The sequence below is a fragment of the Oryza glaberrima genome, chromosome 2, assembly GCF_000147395.1.
Source record: "Oryza glaberrima chromosome 2, OglaRS2, whole genome shotgun sequence".
In the NCBI taxonomy this organism is placed as follows: Eukaryota; Viridiplantae; Streptophyta; class Magnoliopsida; order Poales; family Poaceae; genus Oryza; species Oryza glaberrima.
In genome coordinates, this window is record NC_068327.1 from 2,779,058 (window position 1) to 2,801,019 (window position 21,962).

General features: G+C 40.6%; 2 protein-coding genes and 1 pseudogene across 2 annotated transcripts; 1 reads left to right on the forward strand and 2 right to left on the reverse strand.

The window, feature by feature from the left end:
* Positions 1-1,783: 1,783 nt before the first annotated feature.
* LOC127761666 (protein YELLOW LEAF 1, choloroplastic) lies at positions 1,784-4,474 on the reverse strand. The gene is made up of 5 exons (XM_052285991.1): positions 4,322-4,474; positions 4,049-4,224; positions 3,671-3,768; positions 2,650-2,737; positions 1,784-2,429 (listed from the first exon to the last, which is right to left on the reverse strand). The coding sequence occupies exons 2-5, from the start codon at positions 4,134-4,136 to the stop codon at positions 2,206-2,208; spliced, it is 498 nt and encodes a 165-aa protein (XP_052141951.1). The 5' UTR covers positions 4,137-4,224; positions 4,322-4,474; the 3' UTR covers positions 1,784-2,205.
* Positions 4,475-6,659: 2,185 nt separating this feature from the next.
* Positions 6,660-11,628, forward strand: LOC127761143 (uncharacterized). The gene is made up of 12 exons (XM_052285376.1): positions 6,660-7,074; positions 7,202-7,340; positions 7,773-7,856; positions 7,965-8,081; positions 8,173-8,364; positions 8,445-8,648; positions 8,736-9,223; positions 9,842-9,941; positions 10,099-10,158; positions 10,245-10,337; positions 10,421-10,540; positions 10,821-11,628. Exons 1-12 carry the CDS (start codon positions 6,983-6,985, stop codon positions 11,163-11,165), a joined length of 2,034 nt encoding a protein of 677 aa, XP_052141336.1. The 5' UTR covers positions 6,660-6,982; the 3' UTR covers positions 11,166-11,628.
* A 1,579-nt stretch (positions 11,629-13,207) lies between these two features.
* Positions 13,208-20,981, reverse strand: LOC127762109 (tyrosine-sulfated glycopeptide receptor 1-like; annotated as a pseudogene).
* Between the last annotated feature and the right edge of the window lie 981 nt (positions 20,982-21,962).

The following is a 21,962-nucleotide window of genomic DNA, read 5'->3' on the forward strand; positions in this document are numbered from 1 at the left end:
GCATCAGCTACGTCTTCTGCTACACTGCATCCACTATATCCTCTGCTACGTCTACTTCCTCTTCGTCGCGTGCGTCGACTACATCCTCTGCTACGTCTACTTCCTCTTCGTCGCGATGTCTTCCACTAGCACCAGCGTTGCTGGAGACGAAGAGAATGCCCGCGCACCAGGAGGAGGAGGGAACGGTGGTACAGGAGAGAGCATCAACGGAGGCAATACTAATGCCTGATCATCCAATGGATCGTTCTATGGGTATATATCTACTCTGATATTGGTGTTAAACATGTTGCTAAATGTTTTTATACCTGTTAACATATTCATGTTTATCACTATGCTAGGATCGCTGTATCTTGTTTTTTTTGATTAAAATATACCGATTTATTACCAAATTTCCAACAAATGATGTGCAAAATTATGCACAAAGATGAAAATGTCACCTCCATTATCCACCAAAACTCAAATGCATCATCGCCACTACCTTTACACCTCTTAGCTAGGCGACAAGCCAATCACCCCTCTATCCAAGCTCAGGAGGATGATGAGCAAGAAGAAGATGCGAAGCTATATAGAGAGGTGAGAATGTCACCAGAAGGCTCCAACGTGTCATCACCTCTACCTCCACGCCTCTTATCTAGACAACGAAGGAGAGCACGGACAAAGGTGAAAAGTAGATGGGTGCGTCTCACCATTGCTACACAACAAACAAGGCCATAAGAAAGGTAGGTGGTAAGAGAGAGTGCTGCCACCACTTGGTTTGACCAAGGGAACCTAGAACCATCGAAGGATTCTCTTATATACCAACGATTGGTTTGGTTTGGGCTTCTCGGATAACGACTCTTTAACGACCCAAAAGGCCAGCTAGTAATTTTTGTCCCTTTTTTTAAAAAGAATTTGTGGTAAAAGCCCAAATACTCCAACAAACTATATGCATACTACGTTTTGTGCCCCGTGCAACTGATTCATGGAGACAATGATAGGTTGAACCCACATAGCAGTGGCAGGTAGGTGGGTAGGTCGTTAATGATGTTGTTTTCACTCTCATCATCTCATGGTAGGAGGAAAGTACGATTGTCCGAATTTTTATTACCAACTTGAGGTTTTGATACAGTTGGAATATCTTGCGATATTTATGACTTATTTTCCATATCATCTCTTAGTGCAAGAACATAGAAATATAGTGTTACGCTTCCAAGCGACCCAAACATATATAAACCACTTGTCTACTCACTCCTATGCACAACTCAAGCACGAGCTCGGAACATGCATGAACCCTAGCTGAACTCTCAAGGGAGGCCATCTTGCCTTCCCACTAGAGGAGTACCTTGCTCCGACATGACTAAAGATTGAATGAGTTTATGACTATACATCTCATAGTCATAGGTTGGGACCGAGGGAACGTGGACTAAAAAGCCAACGTTTATGAGGTGAATTTCACTTGTGTATTATGCATAAAGTAGAAAATCAGAAAGAAAAATCACGAGTGAGAGAAAGGGGTGGCATCACCTAATGTAATCCCTTCATTTTTAAATACATGACGTTGTTAACTTTTAGACATTACATTTGACCATTTATCCTATTAAAAATTTAGTGCAAATAAAAATTTAAGTCATGCTTAAATTACTCTAAAAAATAGGTCACAACAAAACAAATGATACATATATTGTTTTAGTAGGATGAATGATTAGGCATCATGTCCAAAAGTCAACATTATCATATCCAACAGTATGTTAACGATTTTTCATGCAAACAAATGTGAAATTTCACTGTTGTATGCAACATATAGTTATGCAGTATTGAGCCCGCAATAGTTCTATTGAAATTTCCAAACACTTCTCGCAACATATCCAATCAACAATCTCAACAAAAAATTCACATTTTTAAACACCTGGTCCATTGTCACTCATTTGCCTCATCGAGGCCCTTCAAATATCATGTAGCTATTGTCATTGGCCTTTGATACACCAATCTCAGCTTTCTACATGCCATTACCATTTCTTTCCAGAAGGCTGCTACACTCCATTACCATTTCTCAGGCACAATTCTCACTTGACACATTTCCAGAAAAGGAGTTTCAGATAAGGATGCAAATGGGCCAGTGGCCAGCCACGGATCGACCCGCTTAAATGATTTATAAGTGGGTTTACAGGTCAGCCCACTTGCATCTAGTTTCGGATTGTCGCTAAATTGTCCTATGAAACAAACCAACTATTGGGGAGCGAGCCCATTGTCATAGTCACTGCCCCTCCTTGTTCCATTCTGCAGGTTCCTCTCAAACTCCCTCAGGTAATCAAGAAGCAAAACGATCACGAACAGGATGAATCCACCGGCAGAGTTGCTGCCGCCTCCACCTCCACCTCCTCCTCCTCCACCGAACCGGAATGGCGGGAAGCCGGTGCCTCCATCGTCAAGCTTTGGACTCCTCACTTTCTCTGAAAGCATAAGGTCATCGAATTAAGAAGTGAGAATCCCCTAAAAAAAATGTAAGAAGTGAGAAACTGTGAGCCAATGCAGTGAAAACATAGCTGTTATGTACAATGAGATTCAGTTCTTGGAGGAGGAAAGGACTGTTATGTACAACGAGATTCAGTTCTTGGAGGAAGAAAGGACGAACATCATGGATTTTGCATTTTTGCTGATGCTTTGCATTACCTTTAACTGACCCTGATGGCGGTGAGGTAGGTCCAGAGAAAGATTTGCGTCGTGCAGTCTGTGTCTGGTTTGCGCAACATGTTATTCTCTGCAGGAAAAAAAAAAAAGCAAATTCAGAAACAGTTAGTGTTAGGTGGTTTCAGACCTTTTGCTGGTTAGAACTTCGTGTCTGCACTTCTAAATTTAGAAGCATCATGCTGCACAGCAACTTAACATTGAAAGTTATTACAAACCATAGCTACTTAAACTCATGCTGTTGCTTTCTTAAAAACAGCACGATAGTCGCCTAATAAAACTTAAACTCATGCTTTGTGAAGTGATGAGTATAATCAGAATTCAAGCTAGCACCAGATTGAACCTGAAAAGATTAAATAATTAGCAGTTTGGAATATGTTTTCGCTTCACCTATCTTAGGTCTCAATTCTTTTTCTCTAGCTAAAGCCTGAAGCTCTGAAAGTCTAGTTAAAATTCCCTATTTTTGCAGGAGTGATTTACTTTTTGAGACTAATGATTACTCCAATATGAATAGTTGAAGAATATATGTTCCGTGAAATGGACCAAAGTGTCACACATAAATAACATTTTTTTAATATTAAAAGTACAGCTGGGAGAAAGCACTCTTTCACAACATCACAATTTTATATGAGATATACATCTCTTGTGTTACAAAAATCCAATACTTTTAAATCTGTGATTTTTTTTAGAATATGCAAGGAGCGCTTCTTTATATATAAATCTGTGAAATGTCCGACCTATTCTAATTTCCTGAACTAGTTCAAGTTCAAAACTTTGGATTTGCACTGAAGCCTGAAGACATGAACTTGCTCAGCTATCAGATTTGCTGATGCAGTCATACCTGATAAATGTATTTCTGAGAATTAGTATATTATAACCAATAAATTGATCTATGAAGCTTTTGACCGTGTAAAACTAAAACACAAGTATGACGAGCAGGCATGTCATAGCAAAACCAAGAAATATTCTACTTAACCACAGAACAGACAGGCAGGCACGTCCTCACCATGGATGCTTCGCATGAAGAAACTGCTCTGGCAGAAACGCTGAGTTTAGTCTTGAGAGATCGTGAAGACGAGATAGATTGTCCTTCCTGGCTTTGTCCTACATTGAATAACAATAAGTTTATGCCACATGGAACTTAGTAAACAGAGCTCATACTAAAGCATCATCACCTAATATTAAATTACATTCTGAAATAGTACTCATCTCTCTTTTTCCTTACAGCACTTTATGCGATTGACAATATATCAGTAGCAATTCTTCTTCTTTTTTTTCCCTTTAAAAATTCACTCTTTTTTAGAAAAAAAAAGTTCTTGCGAGACGAGTGCAGACAGCATTTCTTGGGTAAGACAAATTAAGGGAGACCGATTATATTACCAACCTCCTCGATTTCTCCCAATCCCCTGGTACACAGTGGGGGTCAACAGAAGAAGCGAACCTGGCGATGACATTGTGGCAAGTGGAGGCATGATATGCAGCAGCTGTGTAGACAAAAACCACTCCTTTCTTTCTGAGCTGAGCTGTAGATACAACCAGGCACTAGCCTGAGCAAGAAAACTGCAGAAAAAAATGGGAGAAGTTCAGAACGAGATTGCAGGTGCAGTACAGAAGAATTGGTGCAAGAAAATCATGTTGCAGGAGAGGAGGAGCTTACCTGGATTTTTTAGCTTGCAGAAGTGTGTAATTTGCAAATCCGCAGGAGAGAAGAAGATGAAAGAAGAGATAGATTTGGGTGGGAAATTGGGGTTTTGGATGAGAGGAGAAGAGTGCAGAGTGGCAGTGACATGCGGCTGGGACGTTTGGCAACGAATGTTATCCGTATAGACTCTGGGGTCAGGTCGTGGTGGAGTCGTCGCTGATCCGCATCGTCCAAAATAAATCCAAGGGTCAAGAACAAAGCAGAGGGCCAGCGAAGCGAAGAGCAAGATAGCTCGGCAAGACATCTAAGATGCTACTTCGATGATCCTCCTGAGAACGATGTCGATGATCCTCTTTTGAATTACAGTAAAGTGTATGGGTGGTACTTAAACTAGAGATGTATCATTTATATTTTTAAACTCTTAAAATACATATCTAAATCGCAGAACTTGTCATAGTGTGTCATCTAGGTCTCAAATCACCACAGCCCCTTCAAAATCCTACGTGGTGCTGATGTGGCATGCCACACGAACATTTAAAAATTTTCACTTTCTTTTTTTTTCTCCTTTTCTTCTCCTTCTTTTATTTTTTTTCCTTTCTTCTCCTTTCTTCGTGACCCAAGCAAAAGAAAGGGAAAAAAAGAAGAATGAGAAGAAAAAAAAAAAGAAAAGAAGAAAAAAAAGAAAAGGACACGTCACGTCCACGTGGCATGCCACATCAGCGTCACGCAGGATACTAGAGGGGCTATGTCAATTTGGAACCTAGATGATACACTTTGACAAGTTTTAGAACCTGAATCTGTATTTTAAGAGTTTGGGGACCTAGATGATACAACCTATAAGTTTAAGAACCGCCAATACACCTTACTCTGAGAATTATGTGCTACGCGTGGCTCGTGCACTTCCCTGTTAGCATGAGCCAATTATTCTAGTACAGATAATTTATACTCATTCATGTTGTTTTTTTAATATATTACACAACTATAAGTTCGACCATTGTTCTTATTCAAAATATTAGTGTAGATATTAAAAACATAAAATATAGTATTTAAAGTACACAATTAAATTACAACAACATAAACAATAATTACATAATTTTTCAAATAAAATAACTTATGTCCAAAAGTCAAACGAACAAAGAGAGTATTTTTTTACATAAAATTAATGTAATAAATTCATTTCAAAATGTTTTTTAAACTCATCGTAAAATTAAAGCTCTAAAAAGTTAGTCATAAATATACACAATAGTGTAATGTTTAGGACTTAAATCCGGTGAACAAGTTATACGAAAAGAAATTAATCAGCTGAGCGCTCACTGACTTCAGCTTATAATTATGCTTTTGATTACATGAACGAAGCTTTTTTTTTTTTTATGGAGAGAGTATATCAATTTCATTTTTATTTTCAAATACACTAATACAACCTATCTATTTTTCAAATATATAAATTTCTCTTTTTAAAATCTGCTCTGTCCATTTCGTATTATAAGTCGCTTTGATTTTTTTTACTATTCGAACTTCTTTAGATTCAACTAAGTTTATATTCAACTAAGTTTATAGAAAAAACTACCCAATATCTACAACATCAAATTAATTTCATTGAACGTAATATTGAATATATTTTGATAATAAGTTTGTTTTGCGTTGAAAAATTTCATTATTTTCTTATAAGTTTGACTAAACCTAAAGACTTAAACTTGTTTTTGGAGAAAAAAAAATCAAAACGAGTTATAATATAAAAAATAAAACTGTTTATTACAGCAAAAATAGAAACTAAGGGTGTGTTTATTTCACGACAAAATTGGAAGTTTGGTTGAAATTGCAATGATGTGAAGGAAAAGTTAGAAGTTTATGTGTGTAGGAAGTTTTGATGTGATGGAAAAGTTGGAAGTTTGAAAAAAAAGTTTGGAACTAAGACCCTATTTATATGGGACTAAAACTTTTAAGTCCCTATCATATCAGATGTTTGGACGCTAATTATAAATATTAAATGTAGACTATTAATAAAACCCATCCATAATCTTGGAATAATTCACGAGACGAATCTATTTAGCCTAATTAATCCATGATTAGTCTATATGATGCTACAGTAAACATTCTCTAATTATGGATTAATTAGGCTTGAAAAATTTGTCTCGTAAATTAGCTTTTATTTATGTAATTAGTTTTATAAGTAGTTTATACTATTTAACACTCTAAATTAGTGTTAAAAATAGATAACAAAGTTAAGTCCTGATCCAAATACCGGCCTAATGATGAAAGTAGGTGTACAGTTACGTAGGGTAGGAACATCATATTTGCTACTGCTATTGCTACCCCTGTGGAACGGCCGCCGTCGTCACCGCTCCACCCACAGTCGTCACCTCACTTCAACGCTCGTCGTCCTCCTCCACCCCTCCACCTCCAACCTCCTCGCACGCCCTCCCTCCCTCCATAAACATAAAAGCCCTCGCGCACCCACACGCCCTTGTCGTTTCCATTCCACCCTTCCAATTCAACGCCCCTACAATGGTGGCGCCCATCGACCCACCTCGAATTCGTAGCGCGAATCCTCGTCTCCCAATGAGCATTTAATCGGTCCCGTTCCGTTCGCCGAGGCTGCAGTGAGCTGAATCTTTTGCATTCTTGCCTTCTTGGCTTCTTGCTGCTGGAGAAGAAGGAGAAGAGCGCGCGCTCCCCATGCCGTGCGCGCGCGCCGAGGACGCGCTGCCCTCCGCCGCCATCGCCGCCCTCGAGATGCCATCCTCCGCCGCCGCCGCCGCAGCAGCAGCGTGAGTGTGATTGTTCTTGAATCTTTCTTTCTTTCCTTTTTTTTTTTTGTTTTGTTCTCGTGTTGATTTGGTTTCCATCTTGTTGCTCTCTCTGAATCTTGCTGAATGCTGAGAGTGATGGTTTCAGAGGCGTTCTGATCCAGAAGGTGGGCGGCGGCCGGAGATCGGGCGGGTCGGGGCGGGCGTTGCATCGGTCGGCGCATCTGTCGGCGGAGGACGACGGCCACGCGCCCTCGCCCGCGCCGCCGCCGGCGAGCTGCAGCAAGGTTCGGTTCCTGTGGGCTTCTGGTTGACTCGTTTCTATCTCCACAGCCCCTGCCCAGCATCCAGACATCCCAGAAATTCACATTCTTTGTTCGGATTCGGGGACACCACGGTTTGGGAACACTCGGATTACTGGCACAGAAAAGCGAGATTTCAACGGCAAATGCCCCCGCAAAAGCGGTGTCCTTTTGCGAAATGCCGTGGTGCGCAGGGCGCTGTCGGCTTCGGCTGGCCGTGCCTGCAAAAATTGTTTTTCATTGGGTCCCCCCCAAACCAAGGATGAACTGTCCCCTACCCCATTTGTCTCCACTTTCCATTAATCGCCGCAGACTGTGTGGTCAACCAACAATCTTGTTGTTTATTGCTTCCTGGGTTTATTTTTGCCAATCGAAGTAATGTCACAGCAATCGTCGTTTTCATTGTTGTTTTTGTAGGATGATAAGATCGGTGGTGGTGGGAAGAGAGAAGGGAGCCAGAGGAGCAGGATGAGGAAGTACAGGTCGCAGCTCGAGCAGGAAGTAAGAACTTGCTGATTCTCTTTATTTTGTGGCCTTCTTCTACAGACTACAGGCAGATGATGTTAGTGTGTAAATGTGATGTTCTTTATACTATCGAAAATTGTGCAGGTCAAGAAATTACAGAGGCAGCTCGAAGAAGAGATTGATTTGCATGTTGCGCTGGCAGACGCTGTTACGCAAAATGCTGGACCTGTACTGAACTCCTCTGTGAAGATTCCATACAAGGTGAAGAGCTACTAGCTAGTTTTCTTGTCTTTATGGAATGCCATTTCCGAGCCAATTCAGTAATTTTTGTTTTGACCTTTTCATTCTCCAGGCACAAGAATTACTAACTAACATTGCCTCCTTGGAAAGTGCCGTATCGAAGCTTGAAAAGGACTTAAATGAACTATATTACCAGCTTTGTCATGAAAGGAATGAAAGGTTACTTGCCGAAAGTAAACCAGGATGCTTGCCATCTACATCCCCAGATCACTCATTGTCAACTTGCACGTGCACATGGGAAGAAGTAAGTTTTTTTTTTAAGTAAGTATATCTGTCTTCTTTCTGATGTTGGAGTTATTGATACCTTCTTGTTATCTTTCTTAGCACATATCATCATTGAGAGATTTAAAGTTTGGAGGATCTGAGTCAATGAGGTCAACACAACAAGATTTATACTCTGAACTTGAATATGAACAAGATGTTGGAGAAGATCCTGAGGAGAGACAAATGGTTTCTCTAAATAGACTATTTGAAAAACACCGGGATGTTTCTTTAAATAGACTTCTGGAAAAACACCGGGATGAAGAGGTCCTTCTCATGCCTATTTGTATAGTTTTGGAAGATAGTTAATTGTGCTAGACATATTCGTGCAAGGTTTGATTTATCTTTCTGCAGATGCAAGAATCTTGCTCTACTGATAAAGAAGGCGAAGAAGATGAGAAGATTGATACTCTATCATTTGAACAATCCATACTAAAGATAACTAGCATGAAAGTAGGGAATCTTTGGAACAATCCTAACCAGCTCTCAGAGGAGATGGTTCGTTGCATGAGAAACATTTTCCTCCGTCTATCTGAATCCTCGAAGATGTCACCAAAGGAATCTTCTGATTGTTCATCTTCCTCAGCAGAACGTCTTTCTGGTTCTACACTGGCATCCTTCTCAGATTCATCCATCATTCCCTCAATGCTACGAAGTCCTTCAGTTGACTCAAATCGCAATGATGAGATGACAACTGAAGCCAGCAACTTTGATCCATATAAAGTTAATGGGAAGGAAAGCCGAAGAGATATTGGAAATTATCATTCAGCAGCTGAAGTATCTTGGATGTCTGTTGGAAAGGAGCAACTTGAATATGCATCTGAAGCTCTAAAAAAATTCAGGTTTGATGCTGCAACCTAGGCTAAAACTGCCTGTCCTAATGTCAAGCATACTGCATGTTATGAGGTTCATATGAAGCATGTTTTTTTTTGAAACACTCGTTCATATGTATGATACTATCAGCATACTATGCACATTTCTAATCTCATTTACTGGTGATGCCTAAGTGAATTTACAAACAATTGAACTGTTATGAGGTTTGTACTGAGGGAAGAATGAGATGCTTCTTGTAATCTTTTATTTTCAGGAAACACAAACCGTATTATATTTTATATTTTGGAACCCCACAACTTGTTGTCATTTTTAGCCCTGAAAGGAATCCCTGGCAGTGTGTAATTTATCCATATTTGAATGTGTTAACGAGCACTCTTTTCCATGTCACTTTGACTTATCTTTGATGTATGATAAAACTTTCAACCCCAATGTCTTGCTGATGAGCAAACAAATGTTAACACATACTCACTACATCTCATAATAAACGTTTTCTTTGCGACGCTTTCCAAGTTTTTTGGTCTATTTTCTGTCAATTACAGTGTTCCTCATTGAAGACCATCTTTAATTCTTACTAATATTTATGTTGAATGTAAGTGTAACGAATAACCATGCCTTTGTATTTACAGATTTCTTGTGGAACAGCTATCAAAGGTTAACCCTAATAGTATGAACTGTGATGAGCGGCTAGCCTTTTGGATTAATTTGTACAATGCGCTGATTATGCATGTAAGTATGTTACCAAAGAGACTGGCTTTGCAAACAAGTCCTGCACTGATGATTTATGCATATTTCTGTTCCTCATATTTCATTTTGCTTTTACTACGTATTTCTTTCTCACTAGACTAATACTATATACTAAATTTTCTGTACTGGTTTCTATCAGGCATATCTAGCATATGGAGTTCCACGAAATGATATCAAGCTTTTTTCCCTAATGCAAAAGGTTTGAGCAGGATCTCTTCTCTGAACAAAAAAATGTATAACACTTTCTTCAATATGGATTTCAATTAACACGTGCTAGCGATGCAGGCCTGTTACACAGTTGGTGGTCAGTCTTTCAGTGCTGCTGAAATAGAATTTGTGATTCTAAAGATGAAGACTCCAGTGCATCGGCCCCAACTTGTATAGCTTTTTCTATAACCTATTTATTTTCCATTTGATTATAAATCATAACGCCTCTCATTGGTGTCCCTACCTTTCTATAGTCCTTGATGCTAGCTCTTAACAAGTTCAAAATTACTGAGGAGCACAAGAAATACTCGATTGATGGGACAGAACCCCTTGTGTTGTTTGGACTTAGCTGCGGAATGTTCTCTTCACCCGCCGTAAGTATATGAGTTTTATCATTGTTTTCATGTAAATATGTGTGTATTGTACTATTTGTTCAGCAAATATTGCAATCGCCAAGTGCATGTTTCTGCAGCAACCATTGTGCTACCAAACAATATTGCTTGCTTCAAATCCTCGTTCAGATGCTATAGTAACATGTTCTTTCAATGACATTTGAACATCCACACGGTCGTAACTATTAACATATCAAACTGTTATTTTCCTTTTCCTTTTTTTATTTTTTTAACAATCTTGTGATGATCTGCCGTCATACAGGTGAGGATCTTCTCTGCAGCAAATGTCCGTCAGGAGCTTCAGGAATCTTTGAGAGACTATGTCCAAGCGTCTGTTGGTATAAGCGACCGAGGGAAACTGCTAATCCCAAAGTTACTGCAGAGCTATGCCAAGGGGAATGTCGAAGATTCTTTGCTCGCTGACTGGATCTGCCATCACCTTACACCTGATCAAGTTGCAGTCATCCGAGATTCTTCTTCACAGCGGAAGCAGCGGCTTCTTGGAGCACGCAGTTTTACTGTTGTTGCATTCGACTCAAAATTCCGGTATCTGTTCTTGCCTGACAGCAGTGGCTCCCAGAAGCCAGAACCCAAACGGACTTCGTGAGCTGTGTTCAGAAAACACATGCTATGAACAAGTATGTTTGGTCCTAGAACCATTTTCTTGCATACTGGACAATGCAGTAGCTAGTTGTATATGATGTAAATTTTTGGAGGAAGAGTATATGATGCAACAAAGATGAGAAGCTGGAGGGCGATACAAAGAGCTCCAGTAAGGATACAGGATAGTTCATATGTATGATCAGATTATCTCAGCTGAATTGACGATGAAGGTTCATCTGGATCTCATTTTGTTCTGTTACTGTCTTTCCATAATGAAGATAACTTTTTGTTATTTTTGTTTTCGACATACCTTTTTTTGGGGTTAGAGTTCTTGATCTTGGTCAATTGATTTGTAAGTTGTGCTCAAAATAAGGAAGATGTATAGTGCTTTTACCTCTTTATAATAATGTGAGTTACTTTCTCACTGTCTGGCTGTTACTGCTGGAATAAGTAATCATTCTATGAGATGCAACCTTTGTCAGACATATAAAGTTTATGCCTTTTTTATTCGAAATGCTTGGAATTTACAAGGAAAAGAAATTGAATCCTTTTGAATGCAAACATTGTTGGCAATAATCACTTTTTTTTGGGAGCAAAAACCATAACCCTTATTATCATCATACATTGGAGAATTGCCCCCTTTGGAGCTCAAACTGCTCGTCTTAGGGCTAGTTTGTGTATGCAGTGCTATATTGTTACAGCAATATTTAAGAACTTGTTCTTTTATTTTCAAAACTTATCTTTCTGAACTCCATTATAATTTCTGCAAATATAAAAAAAACCAAAAAGATTAAACTAAAATCTTAAAATATTAAACCTTCTATTTTATCAAAGGAAGCCTTCAAAATCAACAAAATTTACGTTATCCCTTTCAAGCAACTCACCATCTCAATTACATGTGAGGCCAAACCCACTTGTTATTTTTCCAGCTTGTCTTTTTTTAGAAAAAAAACATTTCAAAAAATCCTTTAGACGGCTTGTCAAACCGTGGAATTTCCTTTTTTTTTTGAGAAGAGAATTTCCATTTTTTTTAGTTGACCCAAAAGGATTTTTATATGGGCCCAAAAGGATTCGCTCCTCAAACAGGCTGTTATTCTTGGGCCACAAGTGGGCCAGGCTTTCTTGGATTAAGAACTCAACAAGCGGCCCAAGAGGCTTGGGCCATCTCCTCTCTCTCCTCTTCTCCTTCACGCCGCGAGATGAATACCCCCGGCGACTCCACTCCAGCGCCGGCGAATGCCGGCGGCGGCGGCGGCGGAGCCGTTTGATTCCCCCAGAAGTTTGTGCGGGGGAGGCGGCATCCAGCTCTCCACTCTCAGGGTCAGTTGTTTCATCCGCGCTTTTTTTTCCCTTCTGCTTGTTGCTCTTCACACCACAGTGATCTGCTGAGCCGGGAGGGGTAGGAGGAGTAGATTGGCTGTTGCTCGGGACCCGCGGCCTGGGATGGATTGCGACATGAACATCCTTGTGAGTTTGCTTGTTTCAGAAACATTTTTACTAGTCTCAGGTTCCTTATATATTTTTCGGGGTAATTTTGGTGCTCATATCAGTTCATGTGCTATTATTAGTTTTCCTTGCCTCTTCCATCGTAATAATCGGATCAGTAATATGATTCATATATTTGGTTACATTGTAATCATGTATTGGGCTGTCACTTATTATGTTCCTGGCATTCTGCCTCTTTAATCATGGTCTCCTGATAATTAATGTTGTGAATCTGCCTTTTTTTTTGAGTAAATTTCATTAAACCCCACTTATTATGATCAAAGTTGCACAAAATCACAGGTATTTTGGTACGTGGCACATAACCCTAAATATTATGGTTATAAAGTTTTACAAAACCACATCGTTAACATTTTGACATAGTCCTATATCAAAATAAAGAAAGCGGATCTAACATTTTTATGATGGATAAAATGCTTGTAAATTTGAGATGTGATTGCAGAACTCAAAAGTGTGTGGTAGATTAAAGTCAAAATAATTATTAATGTGGTTTTATGAAACGTTTAGACCATAATACCTGGGTTATGTGCCATGTGCCAAAGTTCTTGTGGTTTTGTGAAACTTGGACCATTATAGGTGAGGTTTTACAAAAAAATACTCCTTTTTTAATCAAAATTTAATCACAGAATAATTTGCTGAACAAAAAATTGGTTTGAATACAAAACAGTAAAAAATGGTAATCTATGGAGGACTGTGCAAAAAGGAAGTATACGAATATTAATTCTTCTGCAACTATGAGGTTCTCTGTGCACTTCAAAAGTTTAAGTACATGATCATCATGTGCTATCAAATTCTGATTTAATTGAGTTCTGTCGTTTGCAGCTCAGTGCCTATGATGTCCAGGCAGGAGACTACCTCTCGTATAGTTAGTCTCATTCCAGGATTGTGGTTGACACACTGGCATGCAACTTCAAGTACCTTCAGCATCTGCTCTTCATGTCCTGTGCCTCGGAGTGTTGGATCCAGGACCTCAATCTGTTTTCCTTTGGATCTCATCTCCTGGACCCACTCAATGAGTTCTTTTGATGCAGACAAGACTGGAATGGGTCGCCTCCCGGTGAGTAGTTCAAGCAGGACAACCCCAAAACTGTACATGTCACCTCTCAGTGTAGCCACCCACCCTTGCCCATACTCTGGGGGAACGTAACCAAGAGTGCCAACTAGTTCAGTTGTGACATGGGTTTTGTTGGGAAGGATCAATCTTGATAACCCAAAATCTGCAACATAAGCTTTGAATTCTTTGTCAAGTAGAATGTTGCTGGACTTGATGTCACGGTGGACTATGTTTGGCTTACAAACATCATGGATATAAGCAAGGCCCTGGCTTGCCCCTTGTGCGATCTTGAGTTGCATTGGCCAATCAAGAAATGAGCTGGCATCGTTGTCCCTGTTGTGAAGCCAATCGTCCAGGCTACCATTCTCCATGTAGGAATATATGAGGAACCTTGAGTTTCCCTGGATGCAGTAACCCCACAGTGGCACAAGATTATCATGCTGTGCCATGGAGAGTGCATCAACCTCTGCACTGAATTCCCTTTCCATCAGACACATGTCACTATTGAGCTTCTTGATGGCAAGCATTGAGCCATCAGATAGCTCAGCTTTGTAGACAAGTCCGTAACCTCCACAACCGATGATGTTCTCCTTGTCAAAATTTTTTGTAGCCTTCAGGAGATCGGTGAATGTGAGCTTGGTTTGCTCCCCCTTTCCTTGTGGTACCATCACCAAGGGTTGTTCTGAATTGAGGTTGGACGATGGTGCTTCTGTCCCATCATTGCTGTATCTCCTGTTTTTGCTCAAGAAACGTTTGCTCCTCAACAAGGTAAGGAGATGAGCTAGCAAGACAAGGATGCCAATTCCTCCAAAGAACACACCAAATGCAACTGCCAGAACGGCTGTCTTGATGTGTCGTTTTTTGGAGATGTATGATGTTTGAGCTGAACTGCAATGGTTTGCAAGCATAGGACCACACAATTTTGGATTGCCATCAAAGATAGAACTTGGAAATGTGCTAAGCTGACCTACAGTTGGAACTGGTCCTTCTAGGTCATTGTTAGAAACATTAAATGCTGAAAGGAAGTGCAATTTGTTCAGTGCTTCAGGGATTGTACCAGTGAGATTATTGTTTGACAAGTCAAGCATCTGAAGATTTGTGAGGTTGCAGATTGATTCTGTTATCTGTCCAGACAATTTATTGGAGCTCAAATTGAGTAAAAGAAGTGCCTTCAACTGACCAATCTCCTTAGGGATTGCACCAGCGAAGTTATTGATGCCTAGATTGAGCACTTTAGGGAAAGCACTGGTTATTCGGTACTGAAGTGATTGGGATGTAAAAATTGGCAGCTCAAAGACTTTTGGTGCAACATTTTCTGTTTTTAGCATTGGCATCTCCATTAATGCTGTTGGAATTTCTCCTGAAAGGCTGTTGTTCGTTATGTCTAGATAGAAGAGGAAGTTTAGGCTGCTGATCCAGATAGGTATTTGTGCAGTTAGTTGGTTGTTATGTAAAAATAACATCTCCAAATTTGTGAGCTTTGATAACCAATGAGGTATTTTCCCAGACAATGAACAACCATACAGGGAAAGAACCTGAAGATTCTCAAAACCATCAATGCTATGATCTAAAGGTATGGTTTCGTGCATGAAGTTGATCCCGATTATCAAGGTTGTGAGGTTTTTGGAGCTCTGAAGCATCTGAAATGTACTGGTTATATTTGCAAGAGAGTTCTTAACAAGTGACAGGAATGATAAGGACTTCAGGTTACCTATTTTCTCTGACAGCTGCCCACGAAAGTTGTTGAAAGATAATCGTAATGCAGTTAGATTGCTACATGAGTAAATGCTTTCTGGGATCGTCCCATTGAATTTATTCCACACGACATCTAAAGTTTTTAGATTGGGTAGTGTGGAGAAGTTAACCTTGGTGAGCTCCCCACTGAAGTTGTTCTTTTTTAGGTCAATGGTTACAAGGTTTGTGCAGTCACTCAACGTTGATGGCAGCTCCCCTGACATGTTGTTGTCCAGATGGAACTCCTCCAGTCTCTTGAGCTGTCCTATGGAATGTGGGATGCTGCCAATGAACTTATTTCCTCCAAGATCAAGGCGGAGAGGTGACCAAATTTATGAGCTTGATGATGCCGTCAATTGATCCTTCTAACTGATTGTTTGGAAAAGAGAGGTGCTTCAAAGAGGTAATATCAAAGATCTCATATGGAATAGCCCCAGTGAGATTGTTTTTGCCAGAGCTGAGTAATTTCAGCGTGGAGCAATTACTGAGCCCTGGAGGGATGCCCCCACTGAATTGGTTATAACTAAGATCAAGCAAGGCAAATGATGGTGCACTGGCACAGAACGAAGTTGGTATCTTCCCAGTAAAGCTGTTATTGCTGGCGTTGAGCGCTACGAGACTCTTCATCACCTCCCATGTTGTTGATGGAAAATTTCCTGTAAACAAGTTGCTTGAGATGTTCAGTACCTGCAGAGGCCGGTCATGGGTCGAAGATGGCAGATCGCTTAAGTCTCCTGTCAGGTAGTTAAAACTGACATCAAAGACCATGATGCTGCTGGATGACACCAATTCCAGCGGTAAGCCACCAGACAGTGAGTTGTGGGACAAGTTGAGGCGCATCAAGCCTATCAGGTTGCCAAGGGAAGGTGAGATGATCCCCTCAAGCCCTCTAGAAGCCAGAAACACCTCATTGACTGTCCTATTTGGGTTGCAGGTGATCCCTTCCCATGCACAGCAGTCCGTGCCATTCTTCCATGACATGCCCAGGCCACCGTCCTTTGAAAGCCAAGCGAGAAACTGGATCAGGGAGTTGCTCTCTTTCTCGGTGCAAGAACTGGTGGGAGAGGCCAAGAAGAGCAGCAGCGCAAGAGCAAGACCAAAGGAAGTTATGGGGAATCTGTTGCTGTAGTTCTTGCTCGAGAACTGGAGGGGTTGCATGGTTTTCTCCATAACCTAGCATCAGAGCCAATAGTTTGATGAAGAATGATCATGATATGAAGGGAACAAGCAGCTGCTGCCTCTTCTTTGTTTTATCTTCTCAGGTCAAAGTCACCACATTTATGAGTCAGGATTAAGCTGCTATTGGTTAGATGTGACATCACTTTCCAAATTCACTGTTCACACCAGCAAGCTGCTATAGTCTACTGGTAAGTCTGACTTCCATTCACTAATGGTTTGGTAATACTTATAACAGACATCCATGATTCGGCCATTATTGAACTTTTGTAGCATGCGCTAATTTACTCGATATGACAATTATACAAGTTTCATTATGTTTAACTTTTGCTATTGACATAAACATTTAAGACTAACAAAGATGAATAGAAAAAAAAAAACCCTTTTTGCTGGGCAAGAAAGTGGCTCTCTCAAAATTGCAAGGAGCTAAAAGAGTTTCACGAAAATGAATGAGCCCGCAAGCATTGACCATACCAATGAATATTTGTCTGTAACTATCAGTATATTTCAGCATGTCAGGTAACTTTTTTTTCTCGAAAACATGTCAGGTAAGGATCAAAAAGAAAAGTGTAGGTTTTTTTTCACAAAGTGGTTATTACAGTCCCATTAGGCCATCACCAAGAATAAAATGTTTATCCATTTGCTTCCTTTTTTTTGATTCGCTAGAATTTTTTTTTCTGAGAATATGTTAGTTTTGTGCTCTCTAAGAAAACAAACAACAAATTGATTCATATATTTTGTTACTACATGGTAATCATGTGTTGAGCTGTCACTTATTAAATTCCTGGAATTTGCCTCTTGAATCATGGGCTCTCGATAATGTTGTGAATCTTCGTGTTGTTTATCGAATTCTAACTACAGAATAGTTACAAGAAGGGAAAAAATGGGTTTGAATTACAAAATAGTAAAAAAGATAATTCATGAGAGACTGTGCAAAGTACAGTGCAACACTCAGCTTCTCTCTGCACTCTAAAGTAGATCATCATGTGTTATCTAATTCTATTTTAATTGAGTTTTGTTGTCTGCAGCTCGGTGCCTATGATGTCCAGGCAGGAGACAACCTCTTGTATAGTTGGTCTCATTCCAGGATTATGATTTACACACTGGCATGCAACTTCAAGAACCTTCACCATCTGTTTTTCATATCCTGTGCCTCGGAGTGTTGGATCCAGGACCTCAATATACTTTCCTTCAGATATCATCTCCTGCACCCACTCGACAAGTTGTTTTGATGAAGACAAGATTGGAACAGGCCGCCTTCCGGTGAGCAGCTCGAGCAGGACTACTCCAAAGCTGTACATGTCACCTCTCAATGTAGCCACCCACCCTTGTCCATACTCTGGGGGGATGTAACCGAAAGTGCCGACTAGCTCTGTTGTGACATGGGTTCTGTTGGAAAGGATCAACCTTGATAGCCCAAAATCTGCAATGTGAGCTTTGAATTCTTTGTCAAGTAAAATATTGCTGCACTTGATGTCACGGTGGACTATTTGAGGCTTGCAGACATCATGGATGTAAGATATACCCTGGCTTGCTCCTTGTGCAATTTTGAGTCGCATTGGCCAGTTAAGAAACGAGCTGGCATCATCATTCCTGTTATGAAGCCAATCATCCAGGCTGCCATTCTCCATGTAGGAATATATGAGCAACATTGAGTTTCCCTGGATGCAGTAACCCCACAGTGGCACAAGATTGTCATGCTGTGCTGTAGAGAGTGCGTCAACTTCTGCACTGAATTCCCTCTCCATCAGACACATGTCTCTATTGAGCTTCTTTATGGCAACCATCGATCCATCAGATAACTCAGCTTTGTAGACTAGCCCATATCCTCCACAACCGATGATGTTCTCCTTGTCAAAATTTTTTGTAGCCTTCAGGAGATCGGTGAATGTGAGCTTGGTTTGCTCCCCCTTTCCTTGTGACAGCACCACCAAGGTTTGCTCCGACTTGACGTTGGACAATGTTTCTTCGGTGCCATTGTTTCTGCATCTCCTGTTCTCAGTCATGAAATTCTTGCCCCTCAAGAAGAGAATAAGACGAGCTAGCAAGAACAGGATGGTGATACCTCCAAAAAATACGCCAAATGCAAGTGCTAAGATGGCTTTCTTGTTATGTCGCTTTTTGGAGACATACGATGTTTTATCTGAACCACAATGGTGTACAAGCATAGGACCACACAATTTTGGATTGCCATCAAAGCTAGAATTCGGAAACGTGCTCAGTTGGCCTACAGTTGGAACTGATCCTTCTAGGTCATTGTTAGAAACATTAAATGCTGAAAGGAAGTTCAGTTTGTCCAGTGCTGCAGGGATTGGACCAGTGAGGTTATTGCTTGATATGTCAAGCACCTGCAGGTTTGTGATGTTGCAGATTGATTCTGGTATCCCTCCAGAGAATTTGTTGGAGCTCAAATTGAGTAAAAGAAGTGCCTTCAACTGACCAATCTCCTTTGGGATGACACCAGTGAAGTTATTGATACCTAGATTCAGCACTTTTGGGAGAGCGCTGGTTATTCGGTATTGAAGTAATGGAGCTGTGAAAACAGGCAACTCAAAGACCCTTGGTTCAACATTATCTGTTTTGAACATTGGCATCTCCATTAAGGCTTTTGGAAGTTCTCCAGAAAGGCTGTTGTTTGATACATCTAGATAGAAAAGGAAGTTTAGGCTGCTGATCCAGTCAGGTATTTGTCCAGTAAGTTGATTGTTAAATAAAAATAACACCGCCAAATTTTTGAACTTTGATAACCAATGCGGTATTCTTCCAGACAACATACAATTGGCCAGGGAAAGGACCTGAAGATTCTCAAAACCATCAATTATATCACCCTCTGGCATTGTTTCTTGCTTGAAGTTGCGACCAATGAGTAAGGAGGTGAGGTTCCTGCAACTCTGAAGTACCTGAAATGTACTTGTGATATTTGTAAGAGAGATATTAACAATTGATAGAAAAGAGAGGTACTGCAGATTTTCTATTCTCTCTGACAACTGGCCATGGAACCCATTATAAGACAGCCGTAATGCAGTTAGATTTCTGCATGAGTAGATGCTTTCTGGAACTGTTCCAGAAAAATTGTTCCAAACGACGTCTAAAGTTTTCAGATTGGGCAGTGTGGAGAAGTTGACATTGGTAAGCTTCCCACTGAAGCTGTTGCTCTTGAGGTCGATGGTTACAAGGTTTGTGCAGTCACTCAAAGTCGATGGCAGCTCCCCGGACATATTGTTGTTGTCCAGATGGAGCTCATCCAGTCTTTTCAGCTGTCCTATGGAATGTGGAATGCTACCAATGAGCTTATTTCCTCCGAGATCAAGAGTGACCAGATTTATGAGCTTGATGATGCCGTCAATTGATCCTTCTAACTGATTGTTAGGAAAAGAAAGGTGCTTCAAAGAGGTAATATTGAAGAGCTCATATGGAAGGGTCCCACTGAGATTGTTTCTGCCAGTGCTGAGGAATGTCAACTTGGAGCAATTACCAAGCCCTGGAGGGATGCCTCCACTGAATTGGTTATTACTAAGTTCAAGCAAAGCAAAGGATGGTGCACTGACACAGAACGAAGTTGGTATATTCCCAGTAAAGCTGTTGGTGCTGGCATTGAGCGCGACAAGACTCTTCATCACCTCCCATGTGGTTGATGAAAAAATTCCTGTAAACAAGTTGCTCGATATGTTCAGTACCTGCAGAGGCCGGTCAGGGGTTGAAGATGGCAGGTCACTTAGGCCTCCTGTCATGTAGTTAAAACTGACATCAAGGACCACGATGCTGCTGGATGACACCAGTTCCAGCGGTAAGCCACCGGACAGCGAGTTGTGGGACAAGTTGAGGCGCATTAGACCTGTGAGATTGCCAAGGGAAGGTGAGATGACCCCTTCAAGGCCTCTAGAAGCCAGAAACACATCAGTAACCATCCTGTTTGGGTTGCAGGTGATCCCTTCCCATGCGCAGCAGTCCATGCCATTCTTCCATGACATGCCCAGGCCACCATCCCTCGAGAGCCCGGTGAGAAACTGGACAAGTGAGTTCCTCTCTTGCTCGGTGCAAGAACTGGTGGGAGAGGCCAAGAAGAGCAGCAGCACAAGAGCATGGCCAAGGTAAATCATGTGAAATCTGTTTTTGTGGTTCTTGTTGGAAAAATGGAGGGGCTGCATAGTTTTCTCCATAGGCTAAGCATCGGAGCCAATAGTCTGATGAAGAAGGAACAGGATAGGAAGGGAACAAACAGCTGCTATCTCTTTCTTTGTTTGATCATTCAGGTCATAGTCACCAAATTTATGAGTCAGGATTAAGATCTTATTGACTAATTGCAGCATCGCTTTCTAAGTTAACTATTCCCCACCCGCCACTACAGTTTATTGGTAAGTCTGACTTCCACGCACAATAATTCGATAGTACTTGTAGCAGCCATCCACTGATTCGGCTATTATTGAACTGTTTTTATCATGACCTAATTTATTTGATCTGACTTCTACCAGCTTCATCACGTCAATTTTTCGCTGTTTTAACAATGACAAAACTGAACAGAATATTTATCCTTTTTTGATGGGCAGGAAAAACACATCTTTTTTTTTTGGCGAAAAGAAGGGACCTCACAGATTTGCAAGATCGGATTGGTGAGGTACATGACAAACAACATCATTCAGAAAAAGAAAAGGAGCACATGTTTTGAAGCAGTCATCGATGTCAAGATCCACATGTGTACGGGCATGGAAAGAACGGATTAATGGAGGAAATATTTCCCAGGGCTCTCTCGTTGACCCTGAGGCGTTTACTTTTCTTGCCGTTGTCAGCATCAAAGCTTTGGTTTTGGTTAACATCTAAGTTGCAAATGGCAATTGGTTTACGATGGTTTTGGCCTTTGGACTGCGACTCTTGAAGTCTAGATTAGCAGCAATGCTGGACCAGACAGCAGCATCATTAGAGGGGCTGAGAATCGATTAGTCAGGTTAATGGCAGTGTTCATGTGATCATTAGCTGGTATTTCAGTAACCAGCAAAAAGATTGCTTGCATTTGTCTTTTCCTTTGGCAGATAAGGAGTACTTCTGATGTTGATAGAATATGCTGTTTCTATGGCTATGATAATGTCTGTCAAATACAAATGCAGAAGGGCACAAGTGGCTATCATTAAAAATCAAAGTTGCAAGGAGTTAAAAATAAGTTTCAGGAAAATGAAGGCGGCAGCAAGAATTGACCGTACTCTTTTCATTTTTATCTAGTACTTCATCCGTTTTATAATGTAAAGCTTTCTAACATTAACCACATTCGTATAGATGTTAATGAATCTAGACATATACATTTATATGAATGTGGAGAATACTAGAAAGTATTACATTATG

Coding starts and splice junctions, on each gene's coding strand:
- LOC127761666 (XM_052285991.1), bottom strand. CDS start 4,136: ATGCCTCCACTTGCCACAATGTCATCGCCAGGTTCGCTTCTTCTGTTG. Junction 2,738..3,670: donor CTTCATGCGAAGCATCCATG/GTGAGGACGTGC, acceptor TTTTTCCTGCAG/AGAATAACATGTTGCGCAAA. Junction 2,430..2,649: donor GCCATCAGGGTCAGTTAAAG/GTAATGCAAAGC, acceptor TTATGCTTTCAG/AGAAAGTGAGGAGTCCAAAG.
- LOC127761143 (XM_052285376.1), top strand. CDS start 6,983: ATGCCGTGCGCGCGCGCCGAGGACGCGCTGCCCTCCGCCGCCATCGCC. Junction 7,341..7,772: donor CGCCGGCGAGCTGCAGCAAG/GTTCGGTTCCTG, acceptor TTGTTTTTGTAG/GATGATAAGATCGGTGGTGG. Junction 8,365..8,444: donor GCACGTGCACATGGGAAGAA/GTAAGTTTTTTT, acceptor TATCTTTCTTAG/CACATATCATCATTGAGAGA.